This window comes from Melopsittacus undulatus, chromosome 6 (genome assembly GCF_012275295.1).
Source record: "Melopsittacus undulatus isolate bMelUnd1 chromosome 6, bMelUnd1.mat.Z, whole genome shotgun sequence".
Taxonomy (NCBI): Eukaryota; Metazoa; Chordata; class Aves; order Psittaciformes; family Psittaculidae; genus Melopsittacus; species Melopsittacus undulatus.
This window is the reverse complement of record NC_047532.1, coordinates 30357642-30373771: the sequence shown is the minus strand read 5'-3', so window position 1 is coordinate 30373771 and position 16130 is coordinate 30357642. Positions and strand designations below refer to the sequence as shown.

Here is a 16130-nt window from a genome sequence, read left to right as displayed (position 1 = left end):
ACACATTTCTTAACTTCTAGACGAAATAACATGAACCTGCAGTACTAACCACAAAAAAAAACAACAAAAAACGAAGGTTTCAGCCTTAAACTAGAGCATGATTTATCATTCCCTAATGTAATTCCTAGAAGTTGACTAAACATAAAATCTGTAAACTGTAGAGCACAGCTTCTTGCTCCAGACATGAACAGGCCAGATCTGAGCAATGAGTCCAAAGTTAAAAAAAAAAATCAAGTTTGGCTTTCTGAATGCTTGTTTTAACTGGATACACAGTTTATATTTGAGTTACTACAGAACTTTTAAGTTGGCTTTGAGACCCTACTTTAATACAAGAAGCTTATCGATTTAAATCAATTGTTAAGAATATTTCAGTAGCACCTGGTGCAACCTACAAAAAGCACACACTCAAACTCAGATCTTTCGCAAGTCTGGAAATTGTTTCTCCTGGTTTTCACTGTATCCTCAAATTGAAAATTCCCTTTTCCACATTTTAGTTTCAACTTGCTTGTCGCATTTAAAAGGTGATAGAAAAAGGCTGTTTCAACAGAAAGAAGGGGGAATTGAGCCCAGTCCTTTGAACAGGGTAACTAGACACCCACCTTATCAAATATTGCCCCCTGCAGTTCTTCCTGCAAAAACACCCAACTGGCCACCAGACAAATCAATTTGCTTTATTCTTGCAGGTTTTCCAGCTTACTGGACTGCTCTGAGCCTGCAGCAATAGAGCATTTGCTATTTTATTCACTCTGAAATTTGGTTTCTTTTTCAAGAGACTGTCTCTTCCCCAGGTGTCCTCTCCCATTACCCCAAACAGCACAACTTTATGCACCCACACCAACACAGCAATAGAGGTATTTTACTCCCACTGAATATTAGTTCAGAGTACAAAGGAACAAACCCTCCTCTATTCAAAGCACAGAATAATACTTGGAAAAGAAAAACAAAAAAACCCCAAACCAACCAACAAAAAAAAAGAGAAAAACTGCAAGCACACAAAACAAAACAAACCAAAATAAAATAAAAACCATCCCAAATCACACCACAAAAAAAAAAACAAAACAACAAAACAAAACAAACAAGCCTGGCAGCTTTTCCCCTGGAAACATCAGCACTGGAATTTCAAACCTTTAATAGCTTTAAAAAGATGTCTGATGAATGCCTATTTTCTTTGAACTCAAGCTCTCTTTCTGCTTTGCCTTAGAGGCTGGTCTACGCTCTTCAGATTCCTAACATGCAACTTTTCTCATTATACAGCAGAAATCTTACTAAGTGCATTATTGGTGAAGTTGAGTCAAACAAGTTAAAATGGCAACTTTTTTTTTTTTTTTAAATATAGGAATAGAAAATCATTACATCCTCCTGTAAGTTTCAGCAGTCAAAGCAAACACAACGAAGGACTCTAAGTGTCTGGGGAAGGATGGCACCGAAGTTAGTAGCATGACAAGCTGTTGAGATTGGAACTTGTAAGTGTGCAATATAAGAAATAGGAAAAAGAAATATTTAGAATCAAGAGATGCCAAAACTGCAATCAGCAAATGGAAGTCTAAAACTGATGAGCAAATCTGGATGCTTTTTTATTCTTTATTTTTATTGTTTAAGCAGTGCCATATAACCGCCTTGTTACGAGAAACAATCAATAACAGCTCCTAACCCCCTCACTGCAGTGTCATGTACCCACCTTCAGCCACATCCCCAGCAACATAAACCCAGTTAGAGACATGTTCAATGCTGCTGAGCAAAAAAGGTGCTGTCCTGCCTCTGGGTCGTCAGTCCCTGCAGATACGAACTCCCAGGCCAAGCCAAAGGCTTAAAGCCAATGGGGATTTGTGCCGTCGAATACATGACACAGATTAGAATTTTAGGCTTTGTGGGGAAATGGAAATACAGCCACCAAGACTGTCTCAAAAACTATAAGGACTAGAAGTGCCCACAGAGACAGTCATGTACATGAGAATGAAGTTAGAGAACAAAGACACAAGACAGCCTGTGAAGGTGAATCTCCCTAAATCACTGAACCCACTACTGAGACTGCAGCATAGCACAACAGTGGTATTACAGAGGCACAGTGTGAGAGAGAGTCAGAAGGATAAGCACACATACCGGGTAAGCTGCAGGTGGGTGGTAGGGAGAACAGGTAGACAGCATTGCCAAACTTACACACACATCAGCAAAAGCCACCAAAAGCAACATGTCATTTGCTGCCAGTAAAGCAGAATGAACATACAAGAAATGGTGAACAGGGGTGAACATACAAGAAATGAAGCAGCCAGGGACACAGATACCTGTCCAAAGAACTCAAAGCAGCGGGAGGGGTTGATGGCATAAAACATTTTTGTTTAAGGATAAGGAAAGCAAAAGAATTGATTCATAAATTATTCTCTATTCTGGAGGAAGAGTGAACAGACTTGAAGGACAGGTGATGTCTCTGAAATATGCAAATAGAGCTAAGCTGGTCCAAGCAATTACCTTTCCATTGCCTGGAACTTCAGACTCAAAGGAATGACTCACAAGAAAGAACAAGAAACAAAAGAATGTGCTAAAAGGTAGAAAATGACAAAGGAAGACTGCATCAAGAGGAGACTGGAGACAAGCTTAGGAAAGTATAGTCCTGACCTGTACTCCGGAAAAGGAACAAAACAACCTATGATACAAAATGCAGTAAGACCAAGCCAACACAGGAAGACCTAACTGCAAAGTATCCACAAAGGCAAATGTAATTATTGGTTCTAGACTGCTGGGTTCAAAATAAGTAGAGCAAAAAGATTCCTGTAGCTTCATGATAGTAAAGACAATGGACCTCACCTCAATATCCCTTAGGTTATCTGCTATTTTAAATATTTCCTAGCAAACAACATTAAAAAAAAAGTGTTATGATAATTTCTTTCCCAGTTTTAGACAAAGCCCTGAGAGAAAAGATTAGGCATGACTATCAGATAACCTGCTAGCAGCAAATAAAACAGACTGGAAATAGCCATGGAGATGAGCCAACATACATGCCTCTACTGTCAAAAGTGGTATACCAGCTTCACAGAGCATAGAACACCTGTGCCTTTGGCCTCTACACATTCAGTTATCTCTTAAGAAAGTGTAGGTACTCTAGACTCCATACAGGACTAGGAAGCAGTAGGTCAGATTTTGGCTGCTACTGGTGCTCCATTGCCTCTGAACACAAATTCAGGGTGCTCCTACTGCATCTGAATGCTTTTACTTTGTTTTTTTTTTCCATCCAAAACAAGCAAAGATTACTAAATTATAGCAGTCACAGTCTGATGCTGAAAATGTACTAACAGAGAAACTGCAAGGTCAATATGAAAGAATGAATCAATGAAGAATCAAGAAAAAGGAATGAGGAAGTAGATCTATTTGGACTGCATAAGAAATACTGCATTTAGTTCCATTCTATTTATTAAGAAAATTACTGACAGCCTGAAAACTGTGGAACAGCAGCATACTTACTGGGAAAAAAATGAGTCTTTGAAAAAGAGAAGGTGTTTCCAAGTTTTAATTTTTGCATATTTAGTACTAAAAGATCAAGACATTACAAACCTTTTTCAAATATATGAAACAGGAGAATGAGAAGGATTTAAGAAAAAAACACAGGAACAACTTTAAGGGATGAGATAAACTGCTGAAGAGAAAATATGTAGATAATATTGAGAAAAATTTTAAAATAGCAAAATTCATGCAGGTGCACAATGAGGAATTTAACACCCTTATACTGTAATTACTATTTAAGTTTCATAATGCTCTGAAAGCTGAACTTTCCAAATTGGTACTAAACACTTTATATTGTTTTTAACCAAATACTAGTAGTATTTAATTTATGATCTACTGAACATAAGAAAACTCAAAGGAACCCAGCAGATGGGTATGTAAAGGTGACACAATGACAGTGATGAAGCACCTTATAATGTACCCACAGATCTTTTCTATAAATCTAATTTGAAATTTGAATACTAAAATAGCTGTTTTATCTCCCATCACCTGACACGTTTCTCCATCATTTTAAAGAACAGAGCTCCCTCTCGTGGCTTCAGAAAGTGGATGGGGGGAGGTGTGGTGGAGTACAGAGTACAGAGGACTTCTGATAACATTTTGGTCATATCAAAGTGGATTTAAAAAGACAGTGTAGTAGCAAAGACAGGTGATTTAAATATACATTTTAATGCTAATTTCTAAATTACATTCTCTGCTAATGTAACTTTATCTGCTAGGTCTTTCTGCACCTGAGCACATTCATTCAACAGCAGGCACTTAGATCTCTTTACAGGTTTCTAGCTCAGTCACAGACAAGGCACAGGAAGTAGAGGATCAGAAACATGGCACATGTGAGGGATGCAGGGACAGTAAATCAGGTAACACTCTACAGATTTTCCCCAGTTTTATAGCTTTGTGCATTGAGACCACACAGAGGGAAAAAAATAACTGGCTTCAAAAAAGCCAGGAAATGCATGCATAGCTATATGTGCGAGAAGCACATCTATTGAAACACTGTAACAAAGCATCTGAAAAAAGAAATGAAAAAAAATCATATTTCTTTAAACCACTCAAACTCAGCCCTGCCATCTTCACAGAAACTTCTGTTCAAGCTCCAGCATTGCTCTCCTGCAAGCCCACACTTCTTGCACCAGCTATGCAAAAAGAGAGGATGGAGCAACACAGGGATGAGCAAACACATTGGTGTAACAACACTACCCAGCACAGTCTAGTTTCTGCAGAGTCCTGGGGACAAGCTTATGCAAGGACAACAATGGGAAGAAACATGCTCACATAGATTCATTCCTCACCTTCAAGGAAGGGGGGAAAAGCAGCATGGCAAAGCATTCCGTTTGTTAAATGGCTTTAAAAAACAAACAAAAAAACAAAACAAACAACAAAAAACTAAGAGGTTATGTCCCTTTCTTAGCTGACGACTTTGTAACCTGAAGGTCACACCTGTGGCAGTATTTCCCTGAGGTAAGAAAGTGAAGGGAGTACCTAAAGCTAAGCTTGTTGCCATGCATGAGAAGTCACTACCAACAGCAGCTCTTCTCATAAACATTCAGGAAAGGGTTAGTGTTTTGGTGGTGGGTTGTTTGGATTTTTTTTTTTCCACTGTTCAATGAATGTTTCTGTATTTCCCTTTACACTGCTAGACACTTTTTTGGATTCTTTTAAAATTATTTCTGTATGAGAATTTTAGATTGGACAAGAACTTACACAGCATATAGCCTGTTTTGCTAACTGTCCTGCACAGCATATAGAACTATTTTCCCCAAGGGGAGAAAAAAGGGTTCCCTCCAAGTTATAGTACTTCTTTGCTGCAAAACCAGCATTAACACCATAAAACAAGAACTAGTAAAGAAAAAACAATTACTCTAAAGTTTCTGGAACAACATTAGAAGACAACTGAGAATCCTTGGTTCATTGGCTTGTGTTCACACAAGATTTTGCTTCCAAAGCACAGGACCAAAAAAGAATCAATTTCCTACCATGAAAAAAAATTACCATGCCTTCAGCATTTTGCTATTAGTAAAATACCTCCACTCTATCCCAAATCAAAGGCAGTACTTTCTGTAAAGAGCAATCCTCTTTAAAAATTGTACAAAATTCAGTCTATAAACAGGGGGATATCTTTAAATATTCAATGAAGTAACAAACCTGGTAAATGAAAGATTAACATGACAGTAGAGTCTCCCTATAACACCCATATAGGACTTACAAATACACTTACGTTGAAGTACCTAATCATAATCAGATTTGGTAATTTGCTGCACTGAAACAAAAAGGAAACATTTTTAGAATTGATCATTCAGTTTATGTCACTTTCATGGAGATTACTTGGTATTGATCAACATTTAAATAGTAGTTGAAAAGAGAAAGATGAGAAAAGGATAAAAAGTACCTTTACATGCTAAATACAGCAGGAACCAATAAAAGCAAAATTAATTAGATCACTATAGCAAAACAAACCTTGTGCATGTGCTTGCTGTAATGAAGATAATTGTGAATCAATTATATGGTTCTTCATGTTTTGGTTATAACAAAAGAGTTTAAAAAAATTAATTTAGACTTTAATCTGTTCAAAATGAAGCTTGCCGTGTAGCAGTTAAAATCTTTGTGAAGCTGGACCATTGTCAGCTTTACAAAGTCAAATACTGGTTTATTCTCAGAACAGCATTTGTGTTTCCTACCTGTGGATTCCAACTGGGGTCCAGTTTTTTCACTGTAGCAACATACTCCTGCATAGCTTGATGAGGGCTGGTATCTCCCAGGGCTTTCCAAGCCTCCCTAAGACAGAGGGCAAAACATCAGCAAGCCACTCGCAGACAACACACTGTGTTTTTATACCAGTGGAACACAGTGAACAGACTCATCTAAATACTTCCAGAGAGTGCAAAGCCATCTTTCATTCAGTTTGAAAGGGCCAGCTTTTCTCCAAAGCCATGAATGGCCACTGTCAGTTACAGCATAACATTGTGAAAGGATCTTTCAAGAGATCCTGGTCCAGGCTGGAGCATAGGTTGTGTTCACAAAGTAAAGCTGTTTGTAAAGCTGTAGCTATTTTCATAAAATTTTTGTTGTAAGCAGGTTAATTCTGGATGAGCAAGATGAACTCAGGAGTCTGGATTTCACATTTGCATCAGGCACAGCAGCAAGCATTTCCCTATTAAACAGACTCTGAGTTGACATCCTCTAGGTCCATAGTCTGTCAACAGATGAAACAGGACACAACAAAAAGAGCCAGAAATTGCTAGGAATTACAATTATTTCCTCTTACCATTTCTGCTTTCCCTCAAAATCAAAGAAGCTTGGCTTGGGAGTGTTACAGATTCCAAATTTCACCTAAAGAAAAGAAATTTCCTTCTGTTAGAACAAAACAAAGGGAAGGAGACCTGCATAAGGGAAGACTGAGTTCTGATGTTCCAGGCTAAATTCAGAGGAAAGGTTTTTGAGGGAAAGAACTGACACAACTCAACCCCATATTACCCTCATTTTAGCTCTCTGTTATTAGCACCTATGCATTCCTGTGTTTTCTTTGTGTGATGCAAGGAAAACAATTTTGTTATGAAGTTCATTTCTTTTGCATCCATTACCCAACAGGGATAAACAACAAGTGATTTCTCACTTAATGTTATGTTTATTACCAAGCCAAATGTTTCATCCTCCACCAATATAAAAGAAAATTCTATTGATTAGAGTTTATACAGAGATGACTCCTCATTAAGGCTGAAATCAATCCACTTCTGCATAAAGCTCAAGCAAACAGTCTTTGCTTAATTATTTTCAAAGTCCTCTGGAAGGCAAGGGGACAATCTCAGAGCACAGGAAAGCCAAGCAGCTTCTAAATTTGCTCTGAGGCACCTGGCTACATAGGAAGCACTGCATGAGAGACGAGTCAAGGCTCAAGCCTGAGATGAATCAATCTGTCAGAAGCAAGATAGAAATTAAGATGGGGGGGGGAGAAATAAGAAACAAAAGGAAGCAAAGGAACAAGCCAGAACTGGCAGACAGATATATGTGGGGAGGGGATGGGAAGTGGTGGTGGAATAATCTTGCATCCAATGTAAAATGGACTCAGTACCAGTGAGATTCAGGCAGTTTTCTATAGGCTAATGTATTGATGGAACAAATACAAAGCCCTTCCTCTAGCTGCCGTATCTCCTCTGTAAGTTCACCCACAAAGGAGATTGACAGAAGCTACACCTGCCCAGGGCTCCAAAGGCACAACCATGTTCCTGCAATGAGGCCAGCACTGACAATTGCCTTCATAACAGAGCAATTAGCAGGCTGAGATTTGGGCAACAGAAATTTTTTTTTGAAGTCTGCTCAGGAGAATGTAAAAATGAACGTGCCTCTGTCCCTGCTGGGAAGAGTCAGGGAATATACGGGTCAGGACCCACCAGATCAGAGTCCCTTTCTCACAAAAAATAAAACCCCTTGCACACAGGTGTAAAATTAATCTAACTGAAATTAAAATACCATTATGATAGGAAATTAATTCACACAAAACATGGTTTGTTTGTTTTTTTATTATTTTGTTTTGCTGTGGGTGTTTGGTTGGGGTTTTCTTTTGGTGTTTTTTGCTTGGTTGGTTTTAAATTAAAGTGCCAGATATCCCACAGGAGTGACAGATGAGAGACTGTAGATGCCAGAGCAGAACCACAACTCCAAGTACAACAGCCTCTAGGAAGCAGTCATCATAGCCAGTCCCCATAACACAGGTCACAGCCCAGTGCAAAGAAAGCCCACAAGAGATGGGCTAGTATTCAAACACCAGGGGGAACACAGAAATGCTCTGGAAGTGGGCAAGGGCTGCTGGTTGAACATTTTGTTAACAAAGCAAAACTAAACTGCATTCATCAAATGGTTTATGAAATATGCTCAAGTGTTCAGGCAGGTGAAGTGCTTAAATCAACTAACAATTCTTCACCTTAACAAGGTGGGGATTTTATGCTGAGGGTAGAATCATTAATCAGGCTTTAAAGAGAGCATGCCCATGCTGAGAGATATTTATTAGTCACACTATGTTTTCATTTAAAATGTTTGAGGATATGAGTGACTGTAACTGAAATTAATTTTCTGTACATCTGACTGTCTCCCAGTGAGCAATTCATTCCAATTAGACCAGCTTAGCTGGCCTTTAATATAACATATTGCATTTCATGGAGAAATCTGAGAAAGAGCTAGTAACAGTTAAGTTCCATAAATCAGTCACAATTCATGTACCATAAATGTTTTCTCCCATGCTCAGAAGAGGATTGGACCACTTGTTTTAAAAAGCAAAACAAGCCCAGAAATACAAATTCATTATCTGTGTGGAAAACGCCTGCTTGGCACTTTTTTAGTTTAATATCCAACCTGCAAAAAATTGGCCAACTTGGATAAGAAAAATTAAATCTGGTTTAATATTAATTTTCACCTGCCATCATCAAAGTACGACAGCAGTTTCTTCTCTTTAGATTTGGCATTCAAAGGCTGTTCTAGCACCGGGGAAGACTGTTAGTAACATTGATAGCAATACAAATCAAGGAACAGTAGTTAAACTTCATCCATCAAGAGGGGAAAAATATGCACTTGTGCCCTGTTTGCTATTTTAAGATATAATAAAAAGGCTTGCAGTGGTTTTGTTGGAAGGAAGAAAGTAAAGGTTTTGGCTTCCCTCCTTTTTGCTGCAAGACTCCATAATGCGTCAGAAACCAACCAGTAATCTAGCATTAGAGGGGACCCGAGTCCAACAGCTGAGAAAGGGGAGTTTTAGCTAAATATGCCAATGCTGACAAATACCAGTAGTGATATTCTGTGAAGGACTCTGTCCTGCTGTTACTTCCCTGGAGGGCCTCATAATCTGTTTTTCTGCATAACCAGCAGAAAGACAAGAGCCCATATTAGTATTTCAAGTCAACAGTTTCTCATTCAGTGTCCACAAATAATTACTGGTGGTCTCCAGGGGCCTGACTGGTTACTTGATGCTTAACTCTCATTTACAGTTCATCAGATGCATTAAAAAAATATGACAGCCAAAACACATTAAATATTTTCCTAGTATTGCTTCTGCAGAGTCACATTATACTCATGAATTGTACAAAGATGACTCAGGCAGGTCCAAATGGGAAACACATGCAGACATCTCCAACTGTGACCAAATTGGAAATTTAGAAACCTCAGACAAAGCCTTCACCTGATGGTCACAACATTCAGAAGCATGTTTGGATAGACACATGCTCAGAGGTGCATTAGCACTGCATAGCATACAACTTCAACTGCTGGTCCAGACTGTGAGAAACCTTAAGACTCCTTACACAAATCCTTACACATTACTCCAAAACTGATCTCCTCCCCCACACCTGGTGGTGCTTGGAAAATGGCTCTTTGCTAATTTTTCAACTAATATACTTATACAGCACAAAGTACCAGCCAAATATTCTTACCTGATTATATATCTTGTAAGGTGAACTCACATCCATGAAGAGCAGGACTAAGCTCTCTAACTACACAGCCCAAGTAAGCTCCATTTCTTTGGCAAGACAGGAAGTCCTGACTGTTCCTGCCCAAAGTTCTGCCCCTTTAACCTGCCCCAACCTGTGAGAAATCCCTGTACTCAACTGATTAAAAGTGGGGCATAAGGAAGAACAAGCAAGCATCAATCACAGAAGGCAAGGGATCCCAGCCCCGATGACCAAGGGGCTTTATGTCCCGGAGACATAATAACTGAGTCAACTCCATCACTGTTCCAAGCAAGAGGAAGCTACAGGGAGAAACTCCCATGTTGAGGGCAGACATCATGCAAAAATGGGATTACATTCTTGAGACACTACACTCAGACAGTGTAAGTCCCACTTTGTCAGCAGCACTGAGTTTCCAGCTTGCCTGCACCTCTCAGTATTTACATATGCACTGGTACATCCTCATCCCAGCAGGACAGTTTTGTCAGTTTGATAATTTCCAGCAAGTTCTGGATTCCCTCCCCTCTCTGAATGACCACAGTTCCTGAGCCTTAGTTTATTTGAGTCCTCAATATACCAAGCAAGTGCTATCTTCACTTCGCCACCACAGACTCAAGGCATAGACAAGTGGTTTACCCAAAGCCATAGAGAAAGTAGGAGGAGAGAAAGAAAATCAGCCCTAGTTCAGAGCTCTACCGACTAGTCTGTTCTTCCTGTGCTGAGGCAGAGTCGTAAACTCAGCAACATCTTCTAAAAACCTCACTGGAGATAACAACTAAGCAATTCCCTTATTTTCAAGTCTCTGACACATAAACAAAATCAGAGAGAAAAGTAATAAAATCCTGAAATGGCCTCCAATAAAAGGTAATAAAATTCCAGGAAAATGCCTATATACACAAACAGTTTGAAATAAATAACATACAGTATTTTAACAGAGAGCTCAGCTGTTACTGTCTCCTCTTTTATGATGGTGCTGTATCTTAAATCAAAGCCCTTAGTGACATAAAGCACTAAATGGAGGAAAGACAAGGGTGCCAAATCAAGGACAGTGGACAGATCTGAGTCAGCACCTTTTGTGCACTAGCAATACTACTGTCCACCCAAGTAATATATTAGCAGCCCATTATGCATACTGATATGGGCTGCTATAATTAAATAGAGGAAACTTGCATTAAGCACCCTCATTTTGATTTAAAGCACAAAATGCTGCAAAACTCAGTTAGCAGAGCATAATCCTGTAGTAGCTGTGCTAGCAAACTTCTCCCATTTCCACTGCCAGCACTATTCTTCTAAGTACTCTGTAACAGGGATGGTACCTCTCTGGATCTCACTGCATGGAAAACCAGGAGCCAAGCACAGTCTGAAATCAGGGAGCACAAAGGCACTTGCTGTTGCACCCTGCTTGACCAGGGACAAGAAGGACAGAGCAGGACAGAAGCCCACTCTTCTACTCAGCTGAAGGCAATTGGAGATCTGTGCTGACAGTGTTAATTATCAGCTTTTTTTCTGACTTGTATCAAAACTGTTGTGAAATAGCTTCCAATTTAAGCAATTTTGAACATTAAACACATTATTGGTCTTACATTGCTAACACCAGGAAACCCTCTAGAGTCTGTTGAGAAATACAGAGCTGATGTGCAAGCAATGCTTTCCCATTTCCACGCAGGACAGTTATTAAGCATTTGCAACAGAGTGAAAAATAAGAGGTTATTTGTAACAAATCTTCTGAGAATGTGGACAAAAATTACAGACACGAAAAAACACTTTCTTTTCATCTCATCCTAGGCATGATCTTGTTATTCTTAAAAGTTCTTCTAGTATTTTTTTCTGCTCTCCTTTTTCTTAAAAGGGAAAGAGTAACTTGAAGATATGTTCAAGCTCTAGAAATATCTGAAAAGAAAACCTCATGACCAGTCTGCTTTTCATATAATTAATGATCCACAAACCACAGCCTAGAAGCCACCAGCTTAGAGGGTAACTAAATATTGCGTTAAAAATTAAAACACAAGTGGCAGTAGTAAGACAAATGTATTTCATATGGGAGGAGAATCACAGGGAAAATACACCAAACTCTGATTATTAATCCAAATAGGTGGGATTCAGTTTTCAAGTCAAGGCAGCATCTCTTGCAACTCGTGAGTTTTATTTTTACTTTTACTCTTTGGCCTTCCACATGTAACAATTTTCCAGGTTAGGTGATTATAAATATCATTTGTATCTTATTTGGTACATTTTTGTTTGTTTCACATAACTTCTCCCACAGGAGCAGAAAAAAAGTATTCCCACAGGTCACATCCTACAGCTTGCTCAATTCATAGGGATTGAATGGGAAAAGGAACACTAGAACTAGAGCCAAGCAGTTTAGTTTCCCAGGCCACTCTAAAGCCCTCCACAGACAGATCTGCACAGGCATTTCCTTCATGATGTCACATCATAACCCTTAAAGATTTAATGCTCAGGCCTGGGTCATTATAGCAGATCCCCAGTGTCTCTAGAGGAGAGGTGAGCACCAGTGCTAGCCATGCACTATAAACCATTTGATCACCATTCTCTAACCTGTGTCAGTTGCTTCATCACTGAACACACAGAGAGAGCCTGGCAAACACAGGTGAGGCAGCTACTCCACAAAGACTCAGTGGACACTCAGACAAGCCACCAACCCATCGGTGACCTATCACAGCCAACAACAAAAGCAAATCCTCCACACCAACACCCAACTTCAGTCTACCACGCAGTCCAGTGGAGCCAAACCGATGTCTCCACAGCAATCAATGCAGCGTTAGGGTTGACTGAGCAAGGGGGAGAGCTTAAGAACAAGTAGTGTGATGAATTTACCAGGGCCCTGTCCCACCAGACTTCACCTGCCTTAATCACAGCCAAACCCAGCGGCACCAAACTCGGTGCTGGACAGAAAGCTCCAGGTATTCCTGGTACCCACACCCCCAGCACAACTTTTTCCCACTTGCCATCGCTACATTTTGCTCAGCAGCCACGCAGGCCCTTGGCCGGTGGCCCCGGGAGAACCCCAGGCCCTCTGGTACCCGAGCACAGGGCCAGCCCCCGTCCAGCTCCTTCGCCCAGGCCCCACGCCCCGCCCTCCGCCAGGCACTGGCCGCGGGGTGCCGGAGCTTAGGTGGTGGGCTGGGCCGGGCCGGGCCGCTGGGCTCCCACCTCACCTGCTTGAAGCGGGCGTACAGGTAGAGCAGCTGCTCCTTGCTGGCGGTGGGCAGCAGCGCCGGCAGCCGCTCGGCCGCCTGCTCGAAGAGCGCAGCCAAGTCGCGATCGGGGGGCGCCGTCCCTGTCTCCTCGGATCCCGAGCTCGCCTCAACGCCGCTCCCGACCGCCGCCGCCGCCAGCGGGGGCGACGCCATGGCGGCCCGCCGCCCGCCCAGGTCCGCCCGCTTCGCCGGTCCCCCTCACGCCTCGGTACGAGCGACCGTGTAGCCCGCGGGAAACGCTCATCGCGCCCGAGGGTTCCGGGGCGGCTGGGAGCCCATGAGCAGCTTGTGGTCGAACAAGATATAGGTCCTCTAAGCCGGGCTTTATAACCCCTCGCCCGCGGAGCTGCTGATGGCGATTAAACAGAAACACCCGAGCACGGGGCTGCCTGTACCCTCAATCTTGTATAACCCTCATAACATGAGCCCCATCCCCCCGAGCACTCCGCTCCCCCAAACCCCACCCGCGCTTGGCTGGGACCTGCGTCTCTCGGGGTCCTGTGACGGGGCCAGCGCTCCCTCGGCGGCAGAGCCGGGGGGACCTGCTGCGTCCCCGTTGCCGCTGGAGGGCACTCGCAGGCCACAGCCGCAGCTCCCCTTCGGTCCCGGCGCAGGGTAGTTCCCGGCTCTCGCTGGCGGCCTGGGCTGCTCGGCGGGTGCCGGATGGCAGCCAGCATCCTTCTGGGAGGTGGGTGCAGAGTGCCACCCCGGGAGCCCCGGCCAAGCGCCAGCCCAAAGGGGTTATATTTAGCCCGGTATCTAGTTGGTGTGGAAAGTTTCCCCCTCCCTTGTACAGCTGTCGAGTCCATCTCCCTCCTCCACCCCCCGGCCTCAGCAAATGGCAGCCCTGAGTCCCCCCGGGAAAACCTGGGCCACCCCGGCAGCGTCCCTCCTCTGGCCACCGGCCGCCTCTGCCGGGACCGCTGCTTCCCCAGCCGGCTGTGTCTTGTGGGGGGCTGCCCCACAGCGTGACCCCATATTAAGGGGGGCACACTGATGTGAAGAGGGGCAAGCAGTTCACTAAGTTCTGCACTGTGACTTTAGAGGTCCTGTCTCACCCTAAAGCACAGGGTGTTGGGTTCACTCTCCCCAGCCACAAGGATGAGGATGAAGACACATCTTGTACATGACAAGGTCCATCTACATAGGTGCTTGTGGTCTCCTGGCCATGTCCCAGACACTCTAGACTCATTCATGCAGCCGCCATCTTTCTATCCTGGGTCTTGCAGGGGAGAATGCAGGAGCTGTGGAAAAAAGGCCTGCCATCAGAGCCAGAAATAAGGTGGCTTTTTTTCTCTTACTCCCTTCACAGCCTCATTGGGTGTGGGAGGTTTACTTAGGGAGCAAGAAACCCCGACAGCCAGGGCAGCAAGCTGAAGCATCTCTGAAGCACCTGGACGTGGCCTTGCAGGGCCATCACCACTCTCCCACCAGGCTACCAAGCCATGGCAATGTCCTCATTCCTGGGCTGTTCATACAAGAAGGATGTGAGGGTCCAACCATGGGAGCACAGCAACACCACAGCCCTGCAGGGAGCACAGAGACCCCTGCATTCCTGACCATGTGAGAGGGCAGTGGGGCTCCAGACTCTGCTCAGTTCCAGAGCAAGATGGGCTTGGCTGTCTCGGTGCCAGGAGTATGCCTGCAAGTGCCCGCTCTGCCCAGGGCTACCTCTTGAGGGGACTAAGGGTGTCCTGAGAATGGGCTGAACCAGGAAGGGGGGAAAGGCAGAAACAGCCTGGCTCTGCTGCTAATAAATACAAAATTAATAGTAGCTCCTCTCCAGTGTGTGATTACCTCCCAGCCTCATAAACAGACTGCAATATTTACAGTGAACTTGTCCTCCCTGCTGCTCTCCACCAGAAGCCATTCAGCTCCATCCAGCTGGCTGGTTCACCCTGGATAGCCCTGCTCGTCATGGAGAAGCATCGCCTGGTCTGAGCCTGCCGGCATTCAGCTAGGAGCAGACAGCCGGGTAGGCTGGCAGGATGAAACCCCCTTTGAATAGATTGGAAAAAGTACTCACAGCAAATTACGTGAAGCTCACAGCCTCCGCATGCTCTCTGGCTTGTCTCCATGGTGAGAGAGGCCTCCCTACCTTGCTGGGTTCCTTTGCTAGAGCACTTACAGCTCCTACTGTATCTCTCTCACTTTTTCCTTGCCTTTTTTTTTTAAAGAGAAACTGCACCGAGGGCCTGATCCTTCCTTCCACCTCCCCTCTTTGGCATGAGTGGGAGCAGGTTTGATGCAAACACCGATGGAGGTTTTTGAAGTCTGGCATGAAAACAGTGAGGATGGGGATGTTGGGCTCAGCCATGCTGTGCCTGCTCTGCAGCATGATGTTTATTTAGTTGCTGGTCACCAGTTGCCTGGGAGAAGGCAGGACCAGGGCTTGGGGCACACAGGTGCCAATGCCCTTGTGCTGGATGCACAAACCACCCCCTGCAAATATGAAGTACACAGGGCAGTGAGAGCCCCAGTCATCCCACTATGAGCTGGGAAAATTTGTCCCATTCTCTCAGTCCCTGGCTGCAGAGGGCACAAAACCAGAAGCATTATGGGCACCAAGCGGCAGAGAAAATCATGCAGGGCCCTTGCGTGAGCTGTGCATGTGGGTCAGCCCCAGGGCTTGTGCTGGAATTGCAGAGACACAATAACAGGCCATGACCAGCAGTGCCAAGCAGTGAAAAAATATCCCTGTATAATTATCATACCCACCCTGCCGGTCAGCCTGGAGACTTGTCATTGTTCTTCTGCAGAGGGCAGAGGCCACTTCACACAGCAAACTCTGGCCAGCCTGAAAGGAACATCTGAAGGGATCCCTGTGAACTAAGCTATGATTACTTTTATTTCTTTTTTGTTCCACAACAAGAGGAGAAAGAGACAATTAAGAGTGGGATTGTTTGTAGCCATGCATTTTACTGTGGGAAACACCTGTCTATGGAGGAGGAGCAGGCTGCAGGCTGGGGATGCTTGTGCCCTCCTG

The 16130-nt window shown here is 43.5% G+C and overlaps 1 protein-coding gene across 5 annotated transcripts in view; it reads right to left on the bottom strand.

Moving 5' to 3' along the window:
- ACBD6 (acyl-CoA binding domain containing 6) overlaps positions 1-13326 on the bottom strand; it is a 90318-nt gene extending 76992 nt beyond the window's left edge. For 4 of the 5 annotated variants that reach the window (XR_004080309.2, XM_031047296.2, XM_031047295.2 and 1 more), the window contains exons 1-3: positions 13103-13326; positions 6761-6825; positions 6174-6270 (exon numbers count right to left, since the gene is read on the bottom strand). Coding sequence is in view for 4 of the 5 variants with exons in the window: in XM_031047296.2 (XP_030903156.1) it covers positions 6174-6270; positions 6761-6825; positions 13103-13297 (357 nt within the window). In the remaining variant the exon portion in view is untranslated. The remainder of the gene's footprint in view (positions 1-6173; positions 6271-6760; positions 6826-13102) is intronic. The other variant, XM_005147131.2, reaches the window with a different exon arrangement.
- Positions 13327-16130: the final 2804 nt, after the last annotated feature.